General features: G+C 50.0%; 10 protein-coding genes across 10 annotated transcripts in view; 6 read left to right on the top strand and 4 right to left on the bottom strand.

Moving 5' to 3' along the window:
- Nucleotides 1-1,668: 1,668 nt before the first annotated feature.
- Nucleotides 1,669-3,080, top strand: FOXG_13984 (amidase; the record flags this gene model as incomplete). Its single annotated transcript, XM_018394055.1, has 4 exons — nucleotides 1,669-1,861; nucleotides 1,915-2,016; nucleotides 2,061-2,860; nucleotides 2,910-3,080. The coding sequence occupies 4 exons, from the start codon at nucleotides 1,669-1,671 to the stop codon at nucleotides 3,078-3,080; spliced, it is 1,266 nt and encodes a 421-aa protein (XP_018253471.1).
- Nucleotides 3,081-5,119: 2,039 nt separating this feature from the next.
- On the top strand, nucleotides 5,120-6,010 carry FOXG_13983 (uncharacterized protein; the record flags this gene model as incomplete). The annotated part of the gene is made up of 1 exon (XM_018394054.1): nucleotides 5,120-6,010. The coding sequence occupies one exon, from the start codon at nucleotides 5,120-5,122 to the stop codon at nucleotides 6,008-6,010; it is 891 nt and encodes a 296-aa protein (XP_018253470.1).
- A 1,766-nt stretch (nucleotides 6,011-7,776) lies between these two features.
- FOXG_13982 (uncharacterized protein) lies at nucleotides 7,777-12,729 on the top strand (the record flags this gene model as incomplete). Its single annotated transcript, XM_018394053.1, has 3 exons — nucleotides 7,777-9,896; nucleotides 9,976-10,467; nucleotides 10,524-12,729. The coding sequence occupies 3 exons, from the start codon at nucleotides 7,777-7,779 to the stop codon at nucleotides 12,727-12,729; spliced, it is 4,818 nt and encodes a 1,605-aa protein (XP_018253469.1).
- An 841-nt stretch (nucleotides 12,730-13,570) lies between these two features.
- Nucleotides 13,571-14,299, bottom strand: FOXG_21316 (uncharacterized protein; the record flags this gene model as incomplete). The annotated part of the gene is made up of 1 exon (XM_018401649.1): nucleotides 13,571-14,299. The coding sequence occupies one exon, from the start codon at nucleotides 14,297-14,299 to the stop codon at nucleotides 13,571-13,573; it is 729 nt and encodes a 242-aa protein (XP_018253468.1).
- A 1,229-nt stretch (nucleotides 14,300-15,528) lies between these two features.
- On the bottom strand, nucleotides 15,529-17,944 carry FOXG_13981 (uncharacterized protein; the record flags this gene model as incomplete). The annotated part of the gene is made up of 4 exons (XM_018394052.1): nucleotides 15,529-16,408; nucleotides 16,488-16,748; nucleotides 17,713-17,750; nucleotides 17,837-17,944. The coding sequence occupies 4 exons, from the start codon at nucleotides 17,942-17,944 to the stop codon at nucleotides 15,529-15,531; spliced, it is 1,287 nt and encodes a 428-aa protein (XP_018253467.1).
- A 1,970-nt stretch (nucleotides 17,945-19,914) lies between these two features.
- Nucleotides 19,915-20,760, top strand: FOXG_21315 (uncharacterized protein; the record flags this gene model as incomplete). The annotated part of the gene is made up of 2 exons (XM_018401648.1): nucleotides 19,915-20,012; nucleotides 20,061-20,760. 2 exons carry the CDS (start codon nucleotides 19,915-19,917, stop codon nucleotides 20,758-20,760), a joined length of 798 nt encoding a protein of 265 aa, XP_018253466.1.
- On the bottom strand, nucleotides 20,761-21,573 carry FOXG_13980 (uncharacterized protein; the record flags this gene model as incomplete). Its single annotated transcript, XM_018394051.1, has 2 exons — nucleotides 20,761-20,981; nucleotides 21,306-21,573. The coding sequence occupies 2 exons, from the start codon at nucleotides 21,571-21,573 to the stop codon at nucleotides 20,761-20,763; spliced, it is 489 nt and encodes a 162-aa protein (XP_018253465.1).
- Nucleotides 21,574-23,395: 1,822 nt separating this feature from the next.
- Nucleotides 23,396-23,590, bottom strand: FOXG_21314 (uncharacterized protein; the record flags this gene model as incomplete). Its single annotated transcript, XM_018401647.1, has 1 exon — nucleotides 23,396-23,590. One exon carries the CDS (start codon nucleotides 23,588-23,590, stop codon nucleotides 23,396-23,398), a length of 195 nt encoding a protein of 64 aa, XP_018253464.1.
- A 52-nt stretch (nucleotides 23,591-23,642) lies between these two features.
- Nucleotides 23,643-24,824, top strand: FOXG_21313 (uncharacterized protein; the record flags this gene model as incomplete). Its single annotated transcript, XM_018401646.1, has 2 exons — nucleotides 23,643-24,213; nucleotides 24,274-24,824. 2 exons carry the CDS (start codon nucleotides 23,643-23,645, stop codon nucleotides 24,822-24,824), a joined length of 1,122 nt encoding a protein of 373 aa, XP_018253463.1.
- Nucleotides 24,825-25,844: 1,020 nt separating this feature from the next.
- FOXG_13979 (uncharacterized protein) overlaps nucleotides 25,845-27,376 on the top strand; it is a gene marked incomplete at both ends in the record, with an annotated part of 3,574 nt that continues 2,042 nt past the window's right edge. Inside the window, 4 exons of the mRNA XM_018394050.1 lie at nucleotides 25,845-25,875; nucleotides 25,959-26,473; nucleotides 26,543-26,631; nucleotides 26,689-27,361. Of these exons, the coding sequence (XP_018253462.1) occupies nucleotides 25,845-25,875; nucleotides 25,959-26,473; nucleotides 26,543-26,631; nucleotides 26,689-27,361 (1,308 nt within the window). The remainder of the gene's footprint in view (nucleotides 25,876-25,958; nucleotides 26,474-26,542; nucleotides 26,632-26,688; nucleotides 27,362-27,376) is intronic.

Here is a 27,376-nt window from a genome sequence, read left to right as displayed (position 1 = left end):
AGATGTAAGGAGAAGTGTCCTGGACATTTAACTTTCATACCTGTTGTATTGGGACGTGCAAATGGCTTTGAAGGCGGTTATGGCATCAAGGCAGTGGAAACGAGAAATAAATCTGGTGAGTTTGTCGAAGGGGAAGGAGGTGAATGGGAAGAATACTTGAAGGAGGTATACTCTAAGGCTAGATAGCTGGTTTGACGGGGAAGGTGGACGAGTACATGCCCTACCGCACATTTGAAGGAAATTGTGGATAGGTTTAAGTGGTTTATTGGCAGAACTCGATTCTACAATAACGACGTTGATATCACGTATGTCTTGTCGTGTGCCCCTCATAGTTGTTTCTTAGTAGCCAGCACATCCGATAATGCCGTCTGGCAACCCAATCCTTTCCAACTGACGCCTCATCCAGGGCTTCGATGGTGGCTTTCCATCTTAGACCTAGACGCCATAGATAAAGTCAGCGAGACCAACATGCGACTCATTGTGACATATGTCTTCAACGTATGATTTGAAGGAGGTAAAGGTGTTGGTGTTAGCAACGACATTTCGGATATGGCATCAGTCACCTTTAAGGAGCCATCTATTTCTTTACATGGGCTATTACCCAAATCATGTAACGATCTACGGTGAATACATGCTCATTCCGGATCTACAGTAGTAACAAGACCTCGTTCGCTGACAACTCCATAACTCCATACAGACTTGTTTCAATCTGACTCCACGAATATCATTTACGGACCATCATCGCCTGTGAGACAAGCGCAAACTTTCGTTTGACATGTGCAACATTGCCACTCAGTTCCCTTTCATTCAACTCTTCGAGCCCTTGAAGGTATCGAGTACGGATTCAGGTCATCAAGGTGTAGCTTTCACGACGGCTATTTACAGGCGTATTACTTGGGGGCCGATATTGCTTGGGACTGGTGCTATGGCTTTCAATGATCTCTTCAGTCTGCCTGTAGCTTGTCTTGACATTTCCTTCCTGACAATCGTGCTGATTGAGCCTGCTGTAGACCGGAGGTCGAGTTTCGTTGACTCATAGGTTTGTTCTGTGACCGACATGTCGGAGTCCGCCGTCGAGTTTCAGGCCTGCTACGTTGGCCTCTCTCGATGTAAGATCGTCCAACCGCGTTCTTATCTGGCAAAGAACTCAAGTCGCTGATGTCATCTTGAGTACCGACAATGTGCCGAGTTCCAGTCCTCCAAGCACTTTATCTTCAGATAATTGACGGTTCCATGAGAGCTCCCTCTGATGAAAGCGCCCTGTCCACGATATTTTGGCTGTGCGTGTTCCCCTCTACTGGTCTTGCCTCCTCCTTGGGTGTTGGATAGATGCGGTACTCCGTCTGCGAGCACGATGACCTTGTCCCTTCATATTGGTAGGGGTTATGTTCACGAAGCCCTTCGATTGATCCTTTCATCCTGCTGTGCAATTGATGTCGCTTTGCCATTGAGTCTCGTAGGCGTGAGCCCAGGGTGTCGAACAGGTGACTTTCGGGTTATGTTTTTTGAAGGCGTGTACAACAGGATTCACACTCTCGCCCGACAACAGGTCGGAGTGATGGATTTGGTTCGGTCGCCCGTCCGAGAAAGATCCCTTCTCGAAAAGACCGGATCGATCCATGGAGACTCACGGCTTCTGAAGCTCTTGGGAAAATCCAGGCGGATGAGATGTCAGTCCAAGAGTATGCTGAGTCTTTACTTGAGAGGATCAAGGCACGCGATGAAGACGTCAAAGCTTGGGCATACCTGGACAAGAAGAGGGTCCTGCAGGAAGCAAGACGTCTAGATAAGATCCCCAAGAAAAAGAGAGGACCTCTTCATGGACTTCCAATCGCTGTGAAGGATGTCATTTACACGAAAGGTAAGTTGACCAGGCTATATCCGACACTAAGATGGGGGCTTATTATTGTATAGACATGCCTACTCAGTTCAACTCGCCACTATACGATGGGCATTTTCCCGCGACAGATGCCGCTTCTGTACGAATTCTTCGTCATGCTGGTGCCCTTATCTTCGGTATGTTCTATATACGTCTTGCACACTTGCATCTAACAAGCTAGGTAAAACAACTACCACCGAGTTCGCTGCTATCCATGTCGGCCCCAAGACCCACAATCCTCATGACCCTCTACGCACTCCGGGCGGATCATCCAGCGGCTCCGGAGCCGCTGTTGCCGATTTCCAAGCCCCCGTGGCCCTTGGGACACAGACAGGCGGATCCATGATTCGTCCTGCATCATTCAATGGGATTTATGGGTTCAAACCAACCTGGAACTCCGTCTCTCGCGAGGGTCAGAAAATATACGCTCTGATGTACGACACTCTTGGATGGTATGGACGATGTGTCGAAGATCTGGTCCTTCTGGCCGACGTCTTTGCTCTTCAAGATGACGAAGACGAGGATCGTTCTTTCCAAGGCATCGTAGGGGCACGTTTCGCAATCTGTAAGACGAGCATCTGGCCCATGGCTGGTCCTGGAACCCAAGATGCTCTCGCCCGCGCTGCAGATCTTCTTAGATCCCATGGCGCAGAAGTACATGAGCTTGAGCTTCCTTCGGCATTCGATGATGTGCCAGAGTGGTATCGTATTGGGCTTCACACCGAGGGCCGTACCTCTTTCCTACCAGAGTATAGAGTTGGAAAAGACCAAATCGGCCAAGTCTTGATTGAGCACGTCGAGAACTCCGACAATTTCACTCGCAAGACGCAACTGATGGCTAGCGACAAATTGGCTGCCATGAGGCCTGTCTTCGACTTTATTGCCTCGCAGTATGCAGCAATCATCACGCCGAGTGTACCAGATGAGGCCCCCGTTGGTCTGGAGAGTACAGGAAGCCATGTTTTTTGCGCGATGTGGAGCGTAAGTGACAAACTGTGTACGAATCTTACAATGACTAACGATCGTGTAGGGCCTTCATGTCCCAGTCCTGAATGTGCCAGGCTTCAAGGGTGACCACGGCATGCCCATCGGCCTCTCCCTCGTCGCACCACGATATCGCGACCGTCACCTCTTGGAGGTCGGTAAAGCGGTCGGTGAAATCTTCGAAGCCGAAGGCGGTTGGGAGACGAAGATCGAGTAACGGAAGGAGACGGCGACAGGTTCAAGAATGGAAGCAAAAGAGACGCAAATATGTTTGCTCACTAAGGGATGTAATGCATGTATTATTGCCACACTTCTTCACTTGACGCTCGAGACCTAGTGGGTACAGTAACCTGTAGAACAAGCCAAAGAGTCCCCAAGTCTCTGGAGACAACTCATTGAAAACACACGTAGAAGAACATTTCTGTTCAAAGACTGGCAAAGCAGCAAGTATCAAGCTAGATGTATGTATGTATGTATGTATGTATGTATGTGTATTTTTCGTCTGGGTGGCTGTAACGAAGCCAAATCTCCTACTGGAGCAAAAGACGTGCTGAGCTAGCTAGGTACAGGATACCCCGCTTCCTTCACCATCCAGCATACCAATGGCACAAAAGGTGCTGTATTTCTCAAGCCCGTCACCCGTCAGCGGGTTCGAGGGCAATCTATTGTCGAACTTTTTCCACCGACCAGAATTCTCTCGCGCATCACTACATCTGCTGACGCAGTCCACAATCTCCAGTAACCAAGTTGTAGCTCGTAGTCGACTGTCGCGGCGGCAGGGAAAAACCTCGGGAAGGGATCAGAGGCCGACGGTGCGGCTTGCCTTTAAAGGAGAAAAACCCATCGCAATCGGCGTCGTTGATCGGAAGGATGTCGCTACGAATGCCCGGGGCATCGCCCTCCGATATCTAAGGCGTTCTGGTTCTGAGGTGCCGCCATTAGATCCGACAAAGGTGTTGTCAGAGAAGGCGAACTCTCCAAAATTCCTTCTCTGAAAACTGCTGTTAGGGAGCCGATAGCGTCCCCGCAGTTTTTGTGTGGTCGCGTGGCCTGCAGAAAATCCCGCTCCTAGCACCGCACTAACAGTGCGTGCCAAGAAAGAATTTTTACAGGAGAGAGTTGAGTATCAAGCTAGAGGGGTGATGGTGAGCGGCTGTAGGGTAGTTCCGACAAATGTGGAGCAAGCGTTATGGTAGCGGGGCCTGACAGTCTCGGTACACCTGGGCCATAGTTTAGCAATGCCTGGGGGTGGAAGACGCTGGCGCGAGTCCAAGTTTGGAAGGAAGCTTTTGCGCGACCTTGTGCTTGTAAACCCTTTATTCTCTACTTCTGCAAGGGTCACATTGCTGTAAGGATGATATGGGGGCGACACAGGCGATGAGGGGCTGATGTGAAATGACGCGGGCGGGGTCTTGATTTTGGGGTAAGTGATCCATCGCCTTCCCCCACTTCGCGTATTCTGAACGCGCTTTACCACGGATGCATTCCACATCAGACGCGTAGCACGAGGTGGCTCAAATGACTGCGCACGTTTCGCGTCGGCACCGGCATCTCCGTCAGAAACGGTGCGGCCGGTACCGTGGTACATTCGTCACACCAGTCCTTGTTATCTCTGAAGCTAGTCATTGCATTGAGTACACGAGAAGCGCTGGCTAACAGGAAAGACCCGAATCGGATTTTTCTAGATGTCCTTGACAGGGGCCAGGCCATTGTGTCCTATTTCCATTGCACGACAATGCAACATCATGAAGTCATAAAGGCGATCGAAATGAAACAAAGATGATAGCAAGCATCCTGATGAAATCAGTTCATACGAATAGCGGAACAGTATAATTGAGATTGGGCGCCTGTCATCCGTCGAGGGCGGAAATACTGGGGCATTGTAGACGGTGACCTGTCCAGCCTAGCCTAGTTAGGACTAGCCCTTCATCGTGCCTTTGTTGCTGGTTGGGTCAATGGTATCTTGTGTTTTTGGTGTCGCAGCATTCAAACCTGCGGCCTTGGGAAATAGCCTCGAATTTGTCTGTGACGTTGAACACTGCCCCGCCGCTTTCTTCGTCACCGGCTAGCTGTTGGGCCAAGAATTCGTCGTCAAGGCGAACGAGCCTATGCCACAACTCCAGTGAGCTTTTGCGGTCACAAGCAGCTGCAATGTGGCTGGGAATTCGGGGTTTCCAGGAGTACACCAGCAGGGATACCGGAGAACCAACCCCTTAATTGAATATATTTATGGGCTAGGGGCTCTAAGTTGTGGAAATGACTGAAACTCCGCTTCAAGTTGTCCAACATCCCCACGCTCCACGATCACTTTTCCCTTCTTTCGAATTACTCTTGTATCTCACAGGCTGCAATATCTCGGGAAAGCTCGTTGTGCCTTTCGATTTGATGCTTTACTTCCTTCGCCGTTCAATTCCAAGCGGCCTCAGTGTAGTCCACACGGCCTTCACATTCATGCCAAAATATTCGACATCGGAACTTTACAGCATGCCTGGCTACCAATTTTCTGATCGCACGTGCTTGTATCAACAGCAGAGATGCACACGCTCCCGTGGACTTCCTCGACGACGGAGACATACACAAGCCTTTGCACCTCGCAGAGATATGGTCTTCAAATTGCGCCGCATCCGGCCCACGATTCTAAACTTTCGCATATTTCTTGGCAAAAAGGGTGACGATATTCGGCGATCGTTAAGAGCCGGCGAGAAATGCATTTGGAAATCCAAACGCCTTCCCACTAAAGAGTTTGAAGAACACTGGCAGCCAGATCGAGTGTTTCAAAATCTGTTTACCGGGTATGACAGTCTCATACTTCAGTTGTTACGCAGCGGCATTACCGCCTTCTGTCAAATTTTTGAAGCTATCGGGATTTACTTTGACGATCAGTGGGATGTTTTTGACAACTTGTCCTTGGATATCGATAATTTGCCAGAGGACGAGAGAGTCAAGATTCAAACCCCAGACGTAAAAAGATGGCAGACGGAATGGAAGCGCATGACCACGAATTATGCTCTACTCGACGGCGACCAAAACTACGATTATGACATCATCCTAGCGCGTAGGACCAAGAGGCGATGGGCTTGGAACCGAGTATCGTCGCGAGAGGATCCCCAGAACACTCTTGCAAGAAGCTTTTACAGTCATTTCTAAACGCCGCCTTTCACCAAGCCAGATCAGCGCCGAGGATTCGTGACCATAGCTGATCCGTTGTAGTCAGTACTGACCTGACGTGATCACCACCGATCTCACAACGACCTCACTGATTACTACCAAGCACCTTCAGTATATAGATCACATTCATTTGCACTTCCATAGGTACTAGCTCACCAGCTATCAATAAAACTTCTTTACATTGATTAAGCCTAACACGCATTGAATCTACCATCAAGAGACGTGACACTTCGACAGCGCGCAGCATCACGCCCTACGCAATCTGCAAACAATAAACCTAGCACGGCTTAGTTTATCCATAATTGGGAACCACCGTCACAATTAGTTGTTACATATATTAAACTTTAAATTTTATTTAAAGTTATTGTTTTTATTAATTTTTTTTTTTCCTACGGCCGCAGACCCCACTTTCATCTCAAGATTGCGGCCTCAGGCGCACCAAGTTCCCTCAACACCTTCCCAGAAGAATAATTCACCTAACCTACCAGACGCCCGAAACCAACACATAATAGGACGAACCTTCCCCAAGGACCCCAACCGACCGCTATTTTCACCTCGCATGTGACCATTGGGCTCCGATCACTTACAGGCGTTTTGCCTTGCACGCATCCTTGATACTTCCTGCTTCCTCTATCGCCCAATCAATCTAAATTATCGCGACCACTCGAAAGTGATGTACATTTTTGTGCGTGAGCTTGCCCCTGACCTATCCATCACTACACCTTCTTTTTCCATCGCCGAGGAAGCCTCTCTTTGTTTATAGCGGCCGAGAAAGCTTCGGGGCCGGACATAGGCACTTTACTTTAGGCACTTTTAGGCAAGGGGACAACTCACCGCAGCATGAGGCTGACAGGTCGTATTGTGGAACCCACGGCAAGAAAGAAGACTGTGTGACACCGATGACACGGCGAAGACTCGCCTCGTACGACCAGGCCCTGCACAAGCCTTCCACCTGCGCGAATTATTCAATCTCTCGGTGTATGTTTGGCCAGGCAGTGCCCCAAAAAAGGAAAACAGAGTACAAGGTACCAGGCATCGGTTGCTTCCCTGTCTCTGTAGGAGTGACCGTATACCTCGTGAGTTATCTCTGATCCTTCAAATGGCACACGAACACACTTTACGTCGCGGTCCGCCTGCCTTCTAACTGTACAGTCTGGTTCCTTTTGGCCAGTGTATGTCAGTGCTGATTGGCAGTTACTTGTAGGCGGGCTACTTGCACGAGCAAATATTGGCGATTCTTTGGGACTTTGGCCGTTGTGATTTCAAGTGATTCGATGAATTGAAACACGCTCTGCCGAATCTGCCTGACAGCACTCGGACTTTGCCCCCAGGCCCCCAGTCTTCGGGCTTGCCATGCTGTCAAAGGGGGTTGAAAAAAGGGTGGAGAAGAAGGGGATGGGGGTAGGGGGTGTGCCTGTGTTGCTGGGTGCTGCAAAGAAGGCATCCAGAAGGCAACCAAAACATAATACAACCGTTATATTCGGCGCCGTAAAGTATCGCCTATTTGGCATACTTTGTAGGCTGCACTTCAGGGAGGTGACCACCTGAACGCCGATTTTCCAACCTTTCATTTTATTTATAAACCTTTGCCCTCGTCCTCGTGCACTCCCTCTTTCTTGCTCGGATTTTCGCACCTCTCGCGACAAGTCTCACTATTCACAAACCGAGATTCCTCCTTTGAATTTATATCAGCTACAACAGCTCTGCCGCTCTTCTGGCAGACTCCTTTTATTCGAGACTCCATCATGGGTGGTGGTCCAGATAAGTCCGAGGTCCCGTCGCGGGTCGAGCCTTCCGGCGCATCAGAAGATGCTCCTGACGAGTACGTCAAGACTGATACCGACTCCGTATCTCAAGACACTTCGGAGGTGCTGGCTGTGACAGAGCTCGATGGTGCATCATCGCAGTCTCCCCGGCCCGACAAGGGTGACGCCGTTGGTATTGAGAGCCACGAGAACACCAAAGTGGACGACAGCGATGACAATATAGCAACTGTCACTGGCGAGAGACGAGATTCTGCCAATGCCGTCGCCACGGAGGTCGAGGTCGTCAAGACCGACAATCAAGACGCACTGCATGACCCTGAAAAGATGATCAGGCAGCATGAAACGTGTCCAATTACCAACGATCAACTGGTGGCCGAAGTGAAGGGTATCTATGACGCCTTGGCGACGGTAGAAAAGGAATGCATAGAAGCCGACGATGGCCAGATGCCCTGGACAGACGGTCCGCTCCACATCCCCGACTACCTATTGACGATCCCAGAGGCCAAATTGATACTGCTTCAAAAGGGCAATATGAACCCAGCTGAAACTGTTCGTCTTTGGTACGTCAAGGCTCAGAAGGACGCCACAAAGGGAGATAAGAAGCCTTGGACTCTCGAATCAGCCAAGGACTTGCCCGTGTCTGAAAAGACAGCTCCGCACGTTGGCGACCCCGAGGACTATCTGCATGGATTCCAGGTGGCTTTGGAGTTGCGTGCCAAGAAACTTGGATGGCCTGAGTATAATAAGCTGGCCGCCGTCAATGTGGCCGAAATAGGCGAAGAGGCTCACAAGAAGGTGATAGCCGGGAAACACTACCTCGACATTGGATACGACTTGGTAGACCAGTTATTGCGCGATCTCGAGACCGCCAAAAGCAGAACAAAAGAGCCTGCTCTGGGCCTCTGGGCCCTTTGGCGATGCATCCACGCGGGCCGACATCGCCTCTGGAACATGGTTCAACGCTTTTACTTATGCGACCTCCTTCTCTGCCTCCACTTTCGCTCCAGCCTCCTTCCCTCTTGCAGCACGCAGCAGACGGCTCTCAAGGAGACGTCTCCTGAGGGGGTGAAGGCAGCTCCCGAGGAGGAGGCTTCTGAGAAGGTTGCTCCCGAGGCGATAGCTGCTCAGGAAGCAGAGGTTACCTCCAAGGTTACCGAAGAGACTTTTAAACAGATAGCTCTCACAGAGGCAGACATCGCTTCCGAAAAGGCAGTCGTCGCTTCTAAGGAGGTCGCACCCGAGATGACTCACGAGGAGGTGGACACAGAGAAGAATTTTGTGAAGATAATTCCCGAAGAGGCAGAGACTGCTCTCGAGAATGTCGATCCCGAGAAAAAATGTCTCAAGGGGTCAGATGCGGACGTAAATGCTGCTCCCGAGAAGGCCGCCACCATCCAGCAGCTTTCAGACCATGACGCCAACCTATCCGCCCAAGAGCCGCAGCCCTCTCCTGTGAAGGCTGAAGCGGATGTAGATACGGCTCTCGAGGCCGACGCCACCCAACAGAATTCAGCCCAGGACGCCAGTCCATCCACCCCGGAGCCCCAGACCTGCGCTGAAGAGGCCGACTTTGCGCCCGAGAATGTAGGCAAAGACACGGGGGATACAGCAGTCGACGCTGTTGCCCTCGACGAGAAGACAAAGTCTGAGTCTGAGAAGACGCCCGCGACTGAATTGCCAATCTATGTTGATAAGAGGCCGCTGAGTGATCAGAGCCGGTATAAAAAGGTTGGCATGGAATACTGGGTGCTGATCTCCGGTCGATGGATCCGTAGTCTCAGAATTGAGCAGTATGCAGCTCTCATTGCGCTGCACCGCACAAACTTACACGAACATTACGACTTTTTGTTGGCCTCGCAGCACCCCTCGGCATCGCCAGCGCTCCGTGGGCTCGCAGCAAAGTATAACATGCCGGCAAGAATGTGGAAGCACGGAATACATTCCTTTCTCGAGGTCCTTCGCACACGACTTCCCGAATCTCAGGATATAATGGAGCAGTTCATCATACTGGCGTATGGTATAATATCTTTGATGAGCGAGACCGTCCCGAGCTTCCGTCTCACCTGGGTCGAATGCAAAGGAGATTTAGCACGATACGGGTAAGTAGAAGCGCCACCCCTGCTGCGTCCACTATACGATGGACAGGTGTGCCAACAGAGACTGATAATTGCTGCTTAGAATGGCCGTTGAAGAGAGGGACATGAACGTGAGGGAGTGCTGGAGGAACACTGCACGAGAAGAGTACACTCAGGCCCGGAACGATGATCCCACGGTCGGCCGCCTCTACCATCACCTGGCCATCTTGGTCCAGCCCCGTTTCTCCTCGCCTGACGCAAGTTTCGACGCTGATGTGTCCAGGTTTCTCTACTACATCAAGTCTCTCGTCGTCAAAACCCCGTTTTACGCCGCGCGGGAGTCCTTGCTGACCGTTATCAACCCGATTTTTGGCCGGAATAAGGAGGCAGCTGAGAAGCCGGCCAGCATCCCCCAGACCGACCAGGACCACTTCCTTACCGCTGTTGCCCACCTGATTCTTGCTTCTCTGGAGCCTGAGACCCTCAAGGCAAACGGCTATGAGGAGAGCAGGAATAATCATCTCCAGACTGTCTATACAGCACTGGAGAAAATAAAGGTCGGTGGACCTGCCAAGACATCTAGAATTTGTCCAAGGTATGTGCTGGCCCCACGGAATCGCGTTACATTTGTCTCTAACTGACCACTTGCAGCGCCCAACTCGGCCTCTTGCTCTGCCTGTTGCTGCTTGGAATTCCTCTTGCTGATAACAGATGGAGCCCGATGATGGCGAAATTTGCCCCCGACCTTGTGACGGACGAGGACCGCTCCGATTCTGACGCCATGGCCAACGCGAGGGATATCCATGATGCAACGATCGAACTGATCAACACCATGGTCCCGTATCTCTTGGAGGACGCAGATACGCGTGGCTTAGGGGTGTGGAGATTCATCCTGGTGATCCTGATGTTCATGCGCTCCTTAAAGACGCGGCCCGCCCTGAGGGAATGGTTCGGTCCGGCTTTCCACGCAGAGGCTCTCACGCCTTACTTCAACCTGATTCTGCGCCAGGACGAGAGTCAAAGTGCCTCTGCCTTGGAGAGCGCTTCTCAGTCCGAACTCATTACAGATTTCTCGCCGCTCAACGAGAGAGAGAGGCTCGGCAAGTATGCATTCAGTACCAAAGACAACATCGAGACATACCTTCGCGAAACAGAGGAGCAACGAAAGGCAGAACGCGCCAAGAGTACGGCCACGATGGGAGTGATTACGGCGGAAGAGGCCACAGCTCAAGATGCCACGGCCACTCCGGAAGCCGGTACAGTCACCACGGACGACAATAGCGTCATCACGGGAATCGCCACGGTCACCACGGAAGGGAGTCAGACTGCAGCGGAAGAGTCCATGGCCACGACAGAGGAGACTACAGCCAGTGACACGACGCACAAGAAGGACGGGGGCACCAAGGCACCGGGCTCGCGGAGGATGTACGCCAATTTCCTGCGGGAGCATGATCTGGTTACGGGCTTATTCTTCGCCAACGAGGCTGAATCTAGGCCTTGTGACAAGTCTCTACAGAAGCCTACCAAAGACGCCGTGCAGACCGCAGAGGTTCCAGCCGTGGAACAAGCACAGGAGACGACTCTGACGGATGCCAAGACGGATAGCGAAGCAAAGGATGGTGTTCTAACAGATTCCGCGTCAGGGAATGAAGCGGAGTATCACATTCTGACGAAATCTGTTGCTGATGAAGCCCAGGAAGAGCAGCAGGCAAAGAGAGAAGCCGTGGAGGCACCATCGGCAGAAGTAGAGATGAAGGAGAGCGAAAACAAAAATGCGCGAAAGCAAGACAGCGACACACAGACGAAGGAGAAAGATGCTGAGAAGACGCAACTGGAAGACGAGCAGAAGGCGGGAGAAGCCGAGGAGGCACGACTGGCCCAAGAAGTCGGAGAGGAGGAAGTACGGAGGCAGGAAGGACTTCGTCGTGATCCCCCCCTCTTCCCCAAAGGCTGGCTCAAGCAGTCGAAATACAGCTTCGACGAGATACAGGCTTTCGACTATGTCGAGAGCCTCGAGATGTGGAATGATCGGCAAGTCCAGATCTTGCGTCTGGCTACTCAGCTAAGCGGCGACTTCTTCGACCTCAAAACCGACGAAGAAAGACGCCCTTGGTTCAGTGTGCCCGGGGCCTCATCGGTGCCGAAGCTTGGGCCAAGCAAGATGATGCCGGAAATCATCGAGCGCGACAGCGGCTTTAGAGTCGTCTTTGTTGATCCTTCTTTCCACGCTGTCGAACTCAAGGAGGAGGAGGGGAGATTGGCCAGGACAGAGGAAATGCGGAAAGAGAAGGAGAGACAGAATGAGGAGAAGAACGCTGAGGCTGCTCCAGGCGCGGCTACAGTTGTCGACGAGAAGACTGAGGGCAACGCAGAGGAGGAGGCTCACGATTTTCGGTGCCCCTGTGGCGTTGACGTGGTCGATCGGTCTCTCGAATTGCGCAGGTTGCTGTCCAATGGAGGCAATCGACTGGCTCGCTTCGAGAATCTTGGTAGCTGCACTGACCCGACCGGCGCACTCAGCATAATAGCAGAGAAGGGCGATGAAGATGACGCGACTTTGGCTTTCGATCTGGAGCTGAGGAAGACCACCCGTACTGTGAAGACCATCACGGCTGTTGAGGAACTATCGAGCACTGATGATGCCGAGCCTACCGAGTCCGAGGCGTGGACGACACTTCCAGTGCAAGGCGTGAAGGATCTGCAACATACGAAGGGCAGCGACGCAGGTCCGGACGCAGAGGCAGACGCGGACGAGGACGGATGGTCACATGTCAGCTTCAACTGTCTCGTAGACGACGAGCCGGATCCAACAGTTCAATCGGACAGTGTCGAGGCAAATTCAATGGTCTCGCGCTGATTCTTCTGGTAATGGACAGTCCTAGGTTGATGCGAGGGGATATGCCAGGAGGGCATGCATTCAAACACTGGGCGGCGAAGACGAGCGCGGGATCTGTATTCTTAGCGAAAGTTCTCTATGACGATTGTGTGGTAAATTGAGGAACACGCTGGCAAAGACCCTGCTTGGCCATGCGATACTGCTCGTGTAGCTTTGTCCGCCATCTTGTTGCTAGCCTATCTTTCAGAACCATTGGAGCATAAAGTAGAAGTCAAGCGTCGAAAGTGGACTGCACAACCGAAGTAACATGCGCTATTCCATCATATGTCAAACGATACTTGTTGATAGAACGCCGAGGATAGAGTAAACCAACCAATGCCATTTCTATTAGCCCATTTAGCCCCTTGAGTATATCTCCCGGCATCGCTATGGATCCTCAGTTTGACGTAATGCCTGCAGTCAGCTAACGCATGTCTCTCGTTTGGCTGCTTCTTATGCTTGGGTTCGTCACTATTAGTCTCCTAACTGGCACGTCAACAATCTTGTTTCTATAGGTCTTCCGATTGTGGGCAGAGTCTGGAGCTTCCGAGTGTTTGGCAGCATTGATCGTGGGTTTCGGGTGTTCTCCGCAACGCCGTTGAAGTTGCCGTTTCTGCAGCACGCCTCGACCTCGTCTCATAGGTACAATGCCCTCTCCCAGACTTTCTATCTATGTGCTTGCTGGTTAGTACGCCTCTGTTTTGGAAGATGTTGCTGAATGGTTGTACAATACACTCTTTTTGAACTCAGCGACTGAAAGATTATGTATATAACGATGGTAGGATGCGAAGATAGGTACGAATAACTAGATACTTGTATCTGACTAAATATGCCCTATACGAGATTTAATTTCTTCCCACTTACTAAACTTCTCCATAGTGACATTCGTAGTCGCCAAACTCCTTCGAATACCTTGAGAAATACTTTCATGGTAAAATAGTTGCGTCACACTTATAAGTTTGATATCTCCAGGTGCTTTAGTAGAACCATCAATAGGTACAAAAGCCTTGATTCCCGGAAAATCCGAAACCGCTTCAGTGCCATATAAGACCCTCTCAGATGGCATTTCGAGCTCCATCATATTACCATCATACCATGTAAGCTTAGGGTTCACCACCACTGTCGGAGGCGTCTGCCAATCCGCGGCGTCAGTTGCCTGTTCGGGATCGGGTTTGTAAAGAACAACTGATATCCCAGATGCTTGAGCCTCTAAAGTGTGAGGATGGGCTGGATTCCCTGTCGTCTCGGGCATTGCTCCAGTCTCTGGTATTTGGGAAGGTTCCGGCTCAAGAGCAACAAGACCTTTTGAGCTTGATGCCTTGTTCTCGCTTGTCTTTCTGTTACTGTCCAGACATGATAGTACAGGAGATATATGACACCCTTCGTCTTTGATTTCAAGCTCAGCTCCGCGAGGAACAACCAGTACTCTGGTTACTGGGGCCTTTGATGTCTGTGAGGAAGCTATAATGACTGATGATTGGGGAAAATTTGGTGTCCCTGGCGCCTCGGAAAGTGCTAGCGTCTCTGATGTACGGGAAAGGCCTGATTCCATAGCAACAAGACATCGTGTGCTTGATGCTTTGTTCTCGGTTATCTCTCTGATAATCCTCAGTTAGAAGAATACATACAGTGGCAATTTTCAATTTCCTCGGATCGCCGTTCCTGGTTGCAAAAATTCAAGAGGTAGGAGAGTTCTAACAACATATGTTTCAGGATTTCCAATAATGAAGCCGATATTGTCACTAAAGCTTTGAACATTTTGCTCGCGGGTTGATTTCTGACGAGATTTCAGACGCCAGTGGTTTCTTTTCGTCCCGATATTAGATAATGCGCAAATTTGATAAAGAAACGATAATAAATCAAAGGGTTCTGAACAGAGGCTTGGTAAGTCTTGGAGTAGTGTTGGCTTGATATCGATGCAGTCGCCATGGAGTTTGCTCGCTCCTCGGTGGTCCATCCTCTTAAGTAGTTACTTTTAGCACTAGTACTCTTGCCTTTCTTTCTTTTTCCCCTTCGGTTGAACGTACCCTTGCTTAGAGTTTTGCATCTCATTTATGCATGCCTGCGAACACCTTATCCATTACTACGCCCCACTCTTTGTCCTCGATGGTCAGTGACCTGGACCCCTGTAACGAAGGCCCGTGGGTTGGTTTCTTCTTCCGGCTATCGTCAGTCAGGGTAGGGGTGCTTCCGACCTGATCGTCTCAGATGTGGAGTAACTTGTATGATGGCCGAAAGCACGACTTCAATAGCTGTTTGGGTGCTTTGAGCCCACGGAGCCCGAAGGCAGTTACTATTTCGCTTAGCCCAATGGAGAGACACGGAGAGACGAACGGCCGGTTCAATTGAAAGCGTAGAGATGTAGAAAGCATAATCGCTGCAGCTGCTAATTCACATGCAACGATAGCCCTTCCTCTCGAAACACTACGCAACAGCAATCAGCTTTTATTGAAGTCCCTGCTGCACCGTAGTGATTTGTATACAATTACTATCTGGGAACATTCTCATTCTTGACTCGTAGCATTCTCACCCGGGTCGACCCAGCTTGAAGTATATGAGGAGGCTATCTGGAGTAACTCAACCACGACTTCCTCGTTTCAAGCTTCCGTGGTACAGCTCACGGTAGAAGAGCGCCGACCTTGGCATCAAAGTCCCAAGATGCATCCCAAATTATTATCAGCAGAAGAAGATAGTATCAAGGTCGCTAGCTAGACATTCAATGCAATTTGCCCTGCTATCGAAATTTATGTACAATTTGTATTAATATAGATCTGTGAATATTCACCATCCGCTGGAGTGGTATCCGCGGTTGGCCTCAACGGAAAAGTACTGCCTCTGGCTGCTCGAGTTCACATGCTCGCTCTTCATGCAAGGCCTCTCCGGGTACTGCTTCAAATTGGCCACATCATGTGATGTATGGTGTCGCTTGAGGACGGCATTGACTGTCGACGACTTCTGTTGTCGCTCCCAAAGGAGGTGACGTCGAAGAGACTCAGTCAACTCAGTCGCCAACATATTGCGACGAGTAGTGCGAGGTGACAACGCAGCTTGAGACTGGATTTGGTTGGGACCGGTCATGATGGGCTGAGCACTAGACCTAGGGACTTGATGGATAGGCTTAAGACCGGGTCCACGCATGCCCTTCATCATCAGAGGAGCATCGTCAGAGTCATTGGGTGAGGCACCCAGTGACGGGCCGTGGGCCATACGAGATCGTGGAATAGCTGAAGTCGATTGAGAAGCGTGGTTACCAAGAGTGCGTGCGCGATCGTTCTGGGCAAGCATGAGGGTAATGAGCGATCGTCGCGAGGTCAAGTTGGGCTTGGAATCCACTCGCTGGAGGAACTTGTCGTCCATGCTGGATTTGCCGCTCTCTTCCATCGAGTCCTCCCAGTCCGAAGAGTCGTCATCGTCATCGATGGCGCTCTCGTCGATGTAGTCGTCGGTGTCTGAGTCAACAGCTGCCTCATCATCAATTGTTCGTGTCATGACATTGTTGCTGAACGAGGCCTGCTTCTTGCGTGCAGAGAGCAGCGAGCCAGGTCGTGATGAAGCCATGGCGCTCTTGATTGAGCCGTCTTCTTCAGAGGAGCCACCGATCTGGAACACGGGCTTCTTGATGATGGGAAATGATGGGCTTGCTGTTCCTGAGGCTCTGGTCCTGTTCACTAGACAAACAAGAGCCATCAAGCGCAAAGCGAGCGGTCTTCTTTGGTTGCACCACCTTGGCAGCAGGCGACGACTTGGGCTCAGGAATTGCGTCTGATGATTGAGCAGCACCAGGAATAGTTTGAGGAGGAGGGATCTGGGAAGGCGAAAAGCCACGCACGACAGTGGTTCGGGGAAGGCTTTGGGGCGAAGGTTGTGGCGAGCCCTCTGAAGCTGTGATGGACTTTACAGTCGATTGTGACTCAGTTGTAGTAGAACCGAATTGGCCCTGAGGAGGGGCTGGCAGAGGATTCTTGTCGGAGCTAATGTGGCGTTCGCGCTTGCTTCGAGTGCTGGCGCAAGAATCTTGACGTCGTACACGAGGATGGCCGATCTCAAGTGCGACTCAACAGTGCCAGATAGTTGAGGCAGATCTGATACCCTTGAGTCGGAAGGAAACTTTAGGGTGAGGGTTTGTGTAGGGAATGGTTGTCTACGAAAGGAGCTTTGAGAATAAGACAAGTTCGAAATTGAGAATGGAATAATGCAGCAATGGTGATAGACAGCTAAACATGCTGGCTGGGCACTCCCACTATATAAGTCAAACATGCCATTCGAGACACGTGGGTGTGAACCACCAGAAGCAAAAACAAAGAGGACGGTAGATGTCGCCCCTTGCAACTCAATGCATCTTCAATTGCTCAATCATATCTCTCACTGCGCCAAACCAGAAAGGGGCTTGTTTCTGGCTCGATTTTGACCTCCCGGGTAGGTTTCCCTGTCTGGTGACACCATCTTTATGGCTTTAGCGAATGCATGAAGCTTGGCACATCCCTGCATAAAGTAGTCTTGAGATAACAGCAACGGTAATTGGCTAAACTCTTGGACGAGGAATCAGCAAGAGGGCGGTACCCCGGGATATGAAGTAGAGGCACGTATATTCAAGCGTGGATACTGAGACATGGATAATCTCGTCTGTCGCTCAATTCGCTACATTTTCCAAATGCCGTGGTAGCTAAATACTTAGCAGTAATGGTCATCAACAGGGTCCGAACGGCGGCGCCGGATGCTTGCCCTGAATGCGGACCGCCCCCACCTCCCGTGTTCCATATGTAGATCTTCCCCATCATGCCGAATGGGGACTGGCATGCACACCAGATGTGAGCCATGGAGGCAAGTGGTACCTCGTCATGTTAGCGCAGTTTTCTCCCCCCTACTTGGCCATGGGGATCAGCTGCTAAACGCGCAGGCGCATCAACAGCAAGTCGAAGTTGACCTGGCTGGTCCGAGATGGCCCAGGGAGAGGTCTCGACTCACAACAGAGCAATGTACGTCACCTCTAGGCCCAGATAGCACTATCAGGCGAGAGCTGTTTATAACCCATTCAGACGGTCCGATGCGGGAATGAGTATTAGGTTGCAGCGCTATACGCGAGTCGCACTTTTACAACGTGCTGAAGTTGCAGGAAAAACATCAAGATAAATTTGCCGGGGCTCTCGGGGGCAGCGTACGGCATCTTGGCTACGACGCGATCCGGCTTCTTTGTCATTCAGATCAAGTAGAAGCGCGAGATTAGGTATTAAAACAGAGTCAGAACCTCTTCATTGGATCTAGATAGTTTCTTGAACATGACTCTCATGTTGATGAGGGTTCGAAATACTACCAGCCGTAACAATGCTCCTCTGAAGTTGCTGGAGCTTCATGCTGACTCCTCATCGCCAATTCCCCAGTCTCCACGTCGTGTCCGTTTCGCGCCAAAAACACGTACAGCCGCGCTGACGGGGCACGCTTGCACTAAAGACCATGAAGTTCCAAACTGTTTTTTTAATGAATGAGTTTTCATAAATTGTTTGACCAGAGTGTTGCGCCAACGAAAGGACAATTTTTTCAGGTAATTCCGAATTGCCAAAGGAACCTGCATGTTGGTTAGCTGAAAACTTCGAGGTCCTCACTCTTTAGTCTACACTACACATGTCGCCGTTCTGGTGTATCAACCCGGAAACTTCGTTGAGACGAAGCAAAGCTCGGACTTTTATAAAATCAAGCTTGTAGAAAATGTACGGCGTTGAAACTTACCTGGGTTATCAAACAATGATCGGACAACTCCATGAATGACTAATAAATGAGAGGGAAAAAAAAAGGGGGCGAGTAGCTATTAGCCGAGATTTAGCCGAAGAAAAAAACATCGCGGTCCGTCATATTTGACGCCAAACACGTATCCCATTATTATGCCATCAATGTCATGCTTCAACTGGTTCGCTAGCGCATTGCGCCCAGTGTCCCGAATATTTCGAATATTTTTCCACGAAAGGCATCCAACTGCGATCGATCACTATCCTCCCACCCCTGAGCAACTCCACAGCCAGAAGCAAGCATTCATCGATTCCATCGACCACGATGCTGTTTGCCGACTGGCTTCGCGATATAACAACGAAGAGTTATGCCACATCTTCGACTCTAAAGGGCAGTCGCAATGAAGTCATACGGCTCTACACTTCGCAATCAAGGGAGGCCAAGTCAGACGCTATCCTGAATCCGTCAGTAGCTCGAGGATGGGCGGGGTAAATGAGGGGTCGGCTGTCTGTCGCCTCCAAATGATTTCATCTTATCTCATCCATTGTGTGATCTCATGCTCACAAAACGCGTAAAATAATAATAATAATAAAAGAGTGTGAAATTCAGCACTGTAGCAACATGCATCACAAACAAAGTCCAATTTCCCAAATACCTTTCTCCTGGAAGATATAGACGTCCCGTTCCGCTCCGTCAGGTATCCTGTCAATAACCGTCAGGTCTGAAGTAACGTCATAGTCTGCACAATCACTTTCTACAGGGCATTGGACCTCTCAAGAAGAAAGTACGCGAATGCACGTCAAAGCTTTTAATGCAAAATGGCTCGTGCCGGCCCGCATGCGAACGCCAACGATACTTCAGGGTAGTTCCATGGCTGCTCGAATATTCCTCATATGATCAGCAGACGTAGGAAGTGTCGAAATACCTCATCGATAATAATCATGCGAGTGAGCGGGAGAATTGCCAGTCAACGGGTATATTGTTTGAAACTAATGTCTCAATGAAGCATTTTTTCCCTTTTGGCACCAGTGGTGTAGGGTAGTCGTCGTGTGACATGATCATTGGCCGACATGACGTCATGGTCGATAATGAACCGACACTGCGCGGGGTATGAGGGAATTACTGGATGATCACATTATCAACCATATGCTCAAGCTGATCACCTGGCTCTGGCCTCGATATGCAGGGCCCCGATATGCAAGAAATCCCGTGCCGCTTGGGAGATATCATACCCTAAGTCTGATGACACGTGCTGACCCGCTTACTTGGTTTCGTTACCTCCGCCCCCCGACCTCCCAAAAAAATTCCACTCCTTCATCCCACGATGGTACCTTTATTGAATCAACTGTCACGGCTGTTGTATGCGACACATATCCTATGATCGTATGTCGTTAAATCGCGTCATTTAACTTCGTTTCCCATACACATCGGGTCTTAATACTAGATATGTTTTTGGATAAGGGTTCACGCGAGATTTGCCACGATCGGATTCCTGTACTTCAGCAGCCGCTCACAAGTGGACATTTTGTACAGGCTCGTAAGGAGTATGCTTCCCGATCCTTGATTCACAACGCAATCGCTAATGTTTTTAGCTATAACAAGCTTCCTACCGACGATGTATTACTCAAGGTTCAAGAGAAAGTTGAGGAGCACACTCTGCAGTTAGAACTGCTCTTTAAACGATTCGGAGTCGAAGATCTTTTTGCCGTGTGGGTTCTGCACAGCCATTTCAAAGTTCCGGACGGGTTCAATCTGGTTGGACAGACAGAAACCTTCGATGGACGTCGTTGCTATTGGACAAAAAGAATTGCGAACAATACGCTCGACTCTATCGGAGTCTGTGCCCAGAAGATCATGTTCAACGAAGAAAAAGGCTGGGTTCCTTGCGAACTCCGTGAAAGCTCAGCGCCTGACCTGAGTCAAGTGGACCCTCAGTTCTTTCTGGAAGTCCGCGACTACTTGAACAAACATGATCTTATTTCGACTCTTGGACTTGAGTGTATCGTACCAGAGCTATATTTATCCGATACATTGGAGTTTCGTCTTCCCAATGACGAATTGCTCCTAGTTCCATTGAAACCCACTGAAGTGGCATCTCTGCGAGCCAACTATTCCACAGCAACAACAAATTACAGGTGGTCGGACCAAGGCTGTATCAAAAATTATTGTATACCCGATGAAAACAAGAAGCATCCTGACAAGCCAAATGATTTCCCGTTGCGAAAATTCCAGATCAGCATTCCCAGCCTTTTTCAAGAACAATATTCTCGGATTTGTGTGGCTAAAACTTGATTAATTGTTGTGAATCGTGGGCAGTTCGTCCAAGGCTCCAAACATGGTCATGTCTTGATAAAGAATCACACGAAGATGATTGGGCCCCGGGAGGTCGGGAAGAATTGCCAACGCTGCATGTGGGTAGAGGGAACCGATTGTACCCATTGCAATTTCCAGGCTTTTCCCTCTGTCTTTCCAGACTTTTTCAGCGGATTGAGGGATGTCCTTCCATTCAATGCCTGCAGCTTAGTTAGTGTATATGAGAAAGCTTTCAAGGGTGAATATACCTTGTTGATAAGGCTTTTGTTTAAGATGTGAATCAACAAGATTTTGTTCAAAAAGGTTTCGAAAGGCTTCGTCTTTAGGTGGAAAAAATACTAAACTTGAATACTGGTGTGTCGGAATAGGTTTGGCGAGAACTGCAATCGGCAATAAGTCGGACATTTTTTTGTTTAAGTAGTCTATAGCTTTTTCGGTGTGAATAATGGCATATTGACGCTCTGAAACTTCTCTGCGCTCTGGGCCTTCAGTATATGTGAAAAGATTTTTGAGGTCGAACGTACCTTGGGTGACACTAGTGAGATGGCCGACATTTGGAGTTGGCCGCTCTTGATGATATTTTCCTGTGTTTCCAGCGATTGGCGCTTCGGCATGGGACTCGACGACCGTTTTCGCCCTCTTCTGCGAGGGCTGGGCTGCGTAGATGTCTCCTTCGTTCGCTACGTTCTCATTGTCCTCCCCTTTCCTCCCCAAATTCCGTTGTTGAGTGGCTGTCTTCTTCGCTCCTGCAATTTTCAATGTGACTCTCATCACTGGCTGGCTGTTGCACATGTGTTTGAATTTGTGGGAGATGCGAAGATAATGATGTCTCTTCATCTTCTGCGGACCCAAGCGATGCGAGGAAATGGTGAAAGCAGCAGGTGTTATCATCGTCTGCCACATCGGCACTAACAGATGAAGCGCGCAGAGATTCGCCAACTAAACGTGTTAACCATCGATGCTCTCAACTAATGATGAGAACGGATGTACCTGGATCATTATCTGACACCTTTTTCCTCTTCTTGCTGGCAAGCTCATTGTTTCGAGCCTCTATATCCTTCTTAAATTTCTGGAAGTCTACTTATGGTGAGATTGAGGGTTTTCACTTTCAGCAGACAAAAACATACCTGAAAAGTCTTGCTCCACGAGATCAATGACATGCGCATTCTTGATAGCCGTGACAAATCTTTCCTGGCGCAAGTAGGGCTCAAGGTGGTTGTTCTCTATACATTGCCGAAGAAATTCGTGAATGAATTTGATCTCATCATCGGTAAGATGTTTGATTTGAAGAACAGTGAGCGTTATGCCGAGAAACACCAGTTCAATGAGTCCGAATTTCTTAAGCTCCGATCGTATAACAGGATTTCTCTTTCGCTGCTCCTCGTCGTCTTTTTTGATTTCAGTTTCTTGATATATAAATACGAAAAGATTTCGCAACCGATTTGTATGATTCGCTTCGACTATTCTCGAACGCAATTGATCGGAGGTAAAGCGAAACCAGACAGTAATCTCCAGACTCCTTTTCCAATTTCCTATTGTCTTGATCAAATACTGGTGGTCAGCTACAGAACCAGTGAGGTGTATTAAACCTTTCTGAAATTGGTCGACCTCAGACGATAGCTCTTTCAGAGGATACTTGCCCACCTTTCTGAAATTGGGTGACCTCAGACGATTGCTCTTTCAGAGGATAACTGCCCATAGCGGGGGTCGAGAGGGAAAAAAAACCTGATGGGGGACAAGAGGGTAAAAAACCTGACGGGGGACAAGAGGATAAAAAAGCCTGACGGGGGACAAGAGGGTAAAAAACCTGATGGGGGACAGGAGGGTATAAAAGCCTGACGGGGGACAAGAGGGTAAAAAACCTGATGGGGGACAGGAGGGTATAAAAGCCTGACGGGGGACAAGAGGGTAAAAAACCTGACGGGGGACAGGAGGGTAAAAAAGCCTGACGGGGGACAGGAGGGTATAAAAGCCTGACGGGGGCATGACAAGGGCGTTGGCTATGGAGAGATCAGCGACATCCCTGCTGCCTGGTTCTGCAACCCTGTTCCCTCAGCCGCTAATCTTAGAACGTACCTCCGATCAGCCTAATGCAAACCTGGCACTAGCGGCCCCCCACAACGAACTTCAACAACTCGAAGTTGATGAAGTCGTTGTCCTGGAACTCCAGATGTTTTCTATGTAGGTTAAACTCGTAGTGACAACAAGAAGGAATAGACCGTGAAACGACGAGGCTGTATTGTAAAAGATCACCATTCTCTTTTGAGGCAAAGGACGGATGCAGTAGCACGCGCGACTTGTTGGACGTTCTCTCTAGACCCCTGCGAATGCAATGCAGGTTTGCGAATGGGAAGTAGTTGCAGGGTACGAGAGAACGGAATGCAGCCATGGCTGGCTGGGATGGGGACGGTTTGGGATGATCCAACAGCCTCGTCTGAGCAGAGAGCCCAGGGCTTCTCGCGGGGATACGGATAGTATCCCCATGTCTAGGCAGCTGCAGCCTCACCGGTCTGCAACTGGCACGACAGGCCGATGGAGCAGGTAGTCAACAATCCAAGGAAGTTGCAAGGGATAAGGGAGATGAAACATTGCTTCTTCTTTGCCAGTCCATTTGTCAGTCCATTTGCCAGTCCATTTGCCAGCCCGTTTGCCAGTCCATTTGCCAGCCCGTTTGCCAGTCCATTTGCCAGCCCGTTTGCCAGTCCATTTGCCAGCCCGTTTGCCAGTCCATTTGCCAGCCCGTTTGCCAGTCCGCTTGCCAGCCCTTTTGCCAGCCCTTTTGCCAGTCATTCCAAGACCTATTCACCATCCATAACGGCGATCTACTAGCCATACTTGCTTTCCTGCCCCCAAAACTCAGCATGCCATCCGGATCTGAATGCTTCTTTTGCATGAAGACGGTGAAAGGCCACTTCAAGAGACATGTCGGGACGCACGACAAAAGCCACAAAGAAGAGGAGGTCTTCGAGATGCACAGATTAGTTGCGAACTTCCTTGCAGACCCTAGTCATCACCAGATGGCAGCTCCATTCAAGCAAGCGATCATGAAAGCAGGTGGCCTCTCAACCCTGGAGATTAAAGACAGGATACCATATGCCTATAATGGTCCTTATTTGTTCCCCGCAAACCAGTGCCGGAATGCAGCGATTACTGATGAACAAATTTTCAATAACGCTTTGGACGACTTCAATATATACAAGACGAAAGTTTACTCTGTCAATAAACCGGAGGCTCCAGAAAATCCTCCTATGTTGGCAGATGTTGTGCACCAGCTTTACAGGCCTGACCCGGCCAATGCGAAGTATGCAATGAATATTGGTTGCGGACAATGGGTAAAGAGGCCTACTTTTCTTGATGATGAGTTAACTAAATCAGGAATGCAAAGTACTTGCAACATAACACCCCCAGGCACTTTGACGGACTTGCATATTGGTGAGTAGGAAAGCTGATCTTAAAAATTGGTTATGACTGAATGGCTGATCTGGTGAGTAGACCAAGGCAATCATGTTGTAACAGCTCTTGGGTTGGGATGCGTCAAAATCTGGGCACTATACCCTCCAACTGAGCACAACCTCGCCGTTTGGAAAAAATATCGAAATTCCCGAAATATCTTCCGGGACTCAGTAGAGGAGCTGGAGGATGGCAAAGTGTGTGTCCAGACTACAGACAGGGCAATCTACCTTGGGCCAGGTTGTCTGCATACTACATACACTTTGAAAGGTGGCATAGTTCCTGGAATAAACTACACCACAGAAAATTGTCTGGATGTCATCCTGGATCTTATACAGACCGAAGTGGATTACTTCCAAAGACTTGCGCCCGCGGACATACAGCCCCTACTGGAGACTCTCATTTTGTGCCTTGCACCAGCCTCTGGGAAACGTGACAAGGCACTGGAAGCTGTCTGCAAAGTTTTAAAAATGGGCCAGTTGAAGAAGCAGTTGAAGGATCACAACGAATTGTACAAAGTAATGAAGACTGAGGTGGAAACCGAGACTGATTGCTCTCATTGCGGCAAGCGGTGGAGGAGCCATTGGAGCTGAACTTCGACGGAGAAGCTTCAGGAATCTGGTGTAAGGATCGAGACTTGGAGAATGTTGAGATGAGAAAATACCCGGATGGACCTGGGCAGTTGGTTGTGTAGTTAGCACAGATTACCGCCATAGACGCTGTTCTTATTTTTATGAGTTCATACAGAAGATACTAGTTCCGACTTCCAAGATCTAGCTTCTTTTGATTCTATTAACTTGATGCGGTGGTATTAAGTAATATACCTTTCACTGCAACGTGTATCGAAGTACACACATCGCCGAAGATGCTACGTATGTCATTACTCGTGCTGGCTGGATTCATGTCTTGATCCCTTGGAGATAACGTCTACACAAACGTCTGCGATGTTGCTCAATCGAAATCGGCTAGTGCGTTTTGTCTGTACCCCGCCGCCCGCCTACAGGCCCAGCGTCGGTTGTTATCGCGATGAACACCTGCTAATGACAAATGCCCGCTAGCGAAATATGTCAGGGACAAGGGGGGCATTACCGTTGATAGATGACACTGTATACATGACGACCTGGAGGCAACACCATGCCGCTAACAGCCCCGTGCGCCAACCTTGTTCAGCATCCTGGTTATGTATTGTAGAAGACCGTCCGCACAAACAGGGTGTGGCGAGACACTATCAAAGACCCCTGTCGCGCGGGTCCAAGCTTGGAGCTGAAATGGCATTCGAGGCACGAACGGCACACCCCACGCTTTGTGGGTTCTGAGACGTCGCCTTGCCTTATGGGGCAGAAGTGCGCGAATATGGATTCGGACAAGCAACCAACAGCACGCGGCCATGCTACCCTCCATGGATGCAGAAAGGAAAATCAACATCATCCCCTTGATAGCAGAATGTACGTAATTTCTGCAAACGAGGGGTCAATCCCGTCCCTCCGGTTTCCCCGGTCTAATACAAAGCAAGGACATTGACTTAAAATGCTGTGCAGCCTGACAAGGCAGCCGGGTGGCTCGCATGACGCAGCACCTCTCCAAATTCCACAAGTTCTCAGCCTGATTTCGAAATGGCCAACATCCAATATTCATTTCCAACTGGTACTGTCTTACAAACCCCTTCTTTTCTCCCTTCTAGGTCTCCTCAGCATTGCCCGCCTTGGTCTGTCTAACGTTGTCATCAGCTCTGCCGAAATGCTCCCACGCCGCACCTGCGCAACTACATGGCAATCCCGATCGCCACTATCGTGAACTCGATACTTACCCTCCCGTTCTAGTTCATCTCCGACAGCAACAGCAGCCCCAAAACCCGCCACAATATCAGTATTTGCTACGGCAGTACCAACAGCAACGTCCTCCGTGCGGCTCAAGAGATCCTCCTATACAACGAGATACTACCGAGGATGGATGTCGACCCAAATCAACGGGCCATGTGCCAGAAGGAACGTCTTCAACACATCTGCCAGCTCCCTCGCTCCTAACTCCTGCTGTGCCCGGCGCATACCCAGATAATACACCGCAACACATGAATTACGAAGACGCGCCTTCTATGCCCCCAACCCCGGATGTCTATAGCGCGCCTACTTCCGTAACCCGTCAGACGTCCCGCGAGCAGCTTCAAGATTGTTCCCTAAACACCTTTGAACCCTTGTCTGGTGGGCATCCGTCGGCAAGAAAGAAAAGGAAGCGAGTTAGTCAGGTATGAGCGTCTTGGGAGTGGAAGCGAGCAAGTTCTAACTGGAGACAGGCATGCAACAGGTGCCGACAGCTGAAGGTCAGGTGCGACGGCGTGGTGCCATGTGAGAGATGCAAAAGAATGAGGGCGAATTGCATATACAGCGAACACAGACCAAAACTGTATGTCTCGCGGAAATCCTCATTGACTTTGAAGGAAAACTCTAATACGTTTAACAGGATGGATCAGGCTCAAGCCGACATTGTACAAGGCCCCAGTTCTGCTCAGACTTCGCTTGACTCGATTATATCCCAACTGGAGCCAGCAAATCAGAGATTGAACAAGACGGAGTCCCACGTGCCTAAGGATATTGCGACATCAGCTGCCAAGGCTGGATCGCCAGTGGGGGGTGAGTGCACGCGGCCGCCAACATCGCCTTACTTTGACAAAGGCGCTTCTGCAGTTCGATGCTACAATGACGCCCATCGCGATCACCCGTCCTCAGAGCCTATGCCACTGCGCATGATGGCTGAGGAAGAGATGGAGGTAGAGCCAGGCCCACCCGTTCCCCCTGGTGAGCCCGCGATTCCAATCAACCATACGACTCTGGCAGGCCTGCTGTTGGAATGGCCTTCCATTCGGGAGCTTACAAAACATCACGTTGAGCGCGAAGGTGTTCGATACATTAGCGAATATCCCATCAGCCAAGAACAGAACAGAGGCGTTCTGATATTGTATGGTCGAGGTGAAGATTCCCACCCTTCACAACATGTTAGAGAACCAACCGACCATGGCAACTTGGATGTGGCCGACGATTTATCCGATATGGCATCTCCTTCGCCCGCAGCTGATTGGGGCCAGCTCGGTGGACTGAGTCCTCCAGACCAAGTGGAATACAAGGGAGGTGTTTTGGTTGATGGCAATCCT

Source organism: Fusarium oxysporum, chromosome 6, assembly GCF_000149955.1.
Source record: "Fusarium oxysporum f. sp. lycopersici 4287 chromosome 6, whole genome shotgun sequence".
Classification (NCBI taxonomy): Eukaryota; Fungi; Ascomycota; class Sordariomycetes; order Hypocreales; family Nectriaceae; genus Fusarium; species Fusarium oxysporum.
This window is presented reverse-complemented; position numbering and strand designations above follow the sequence as displayed.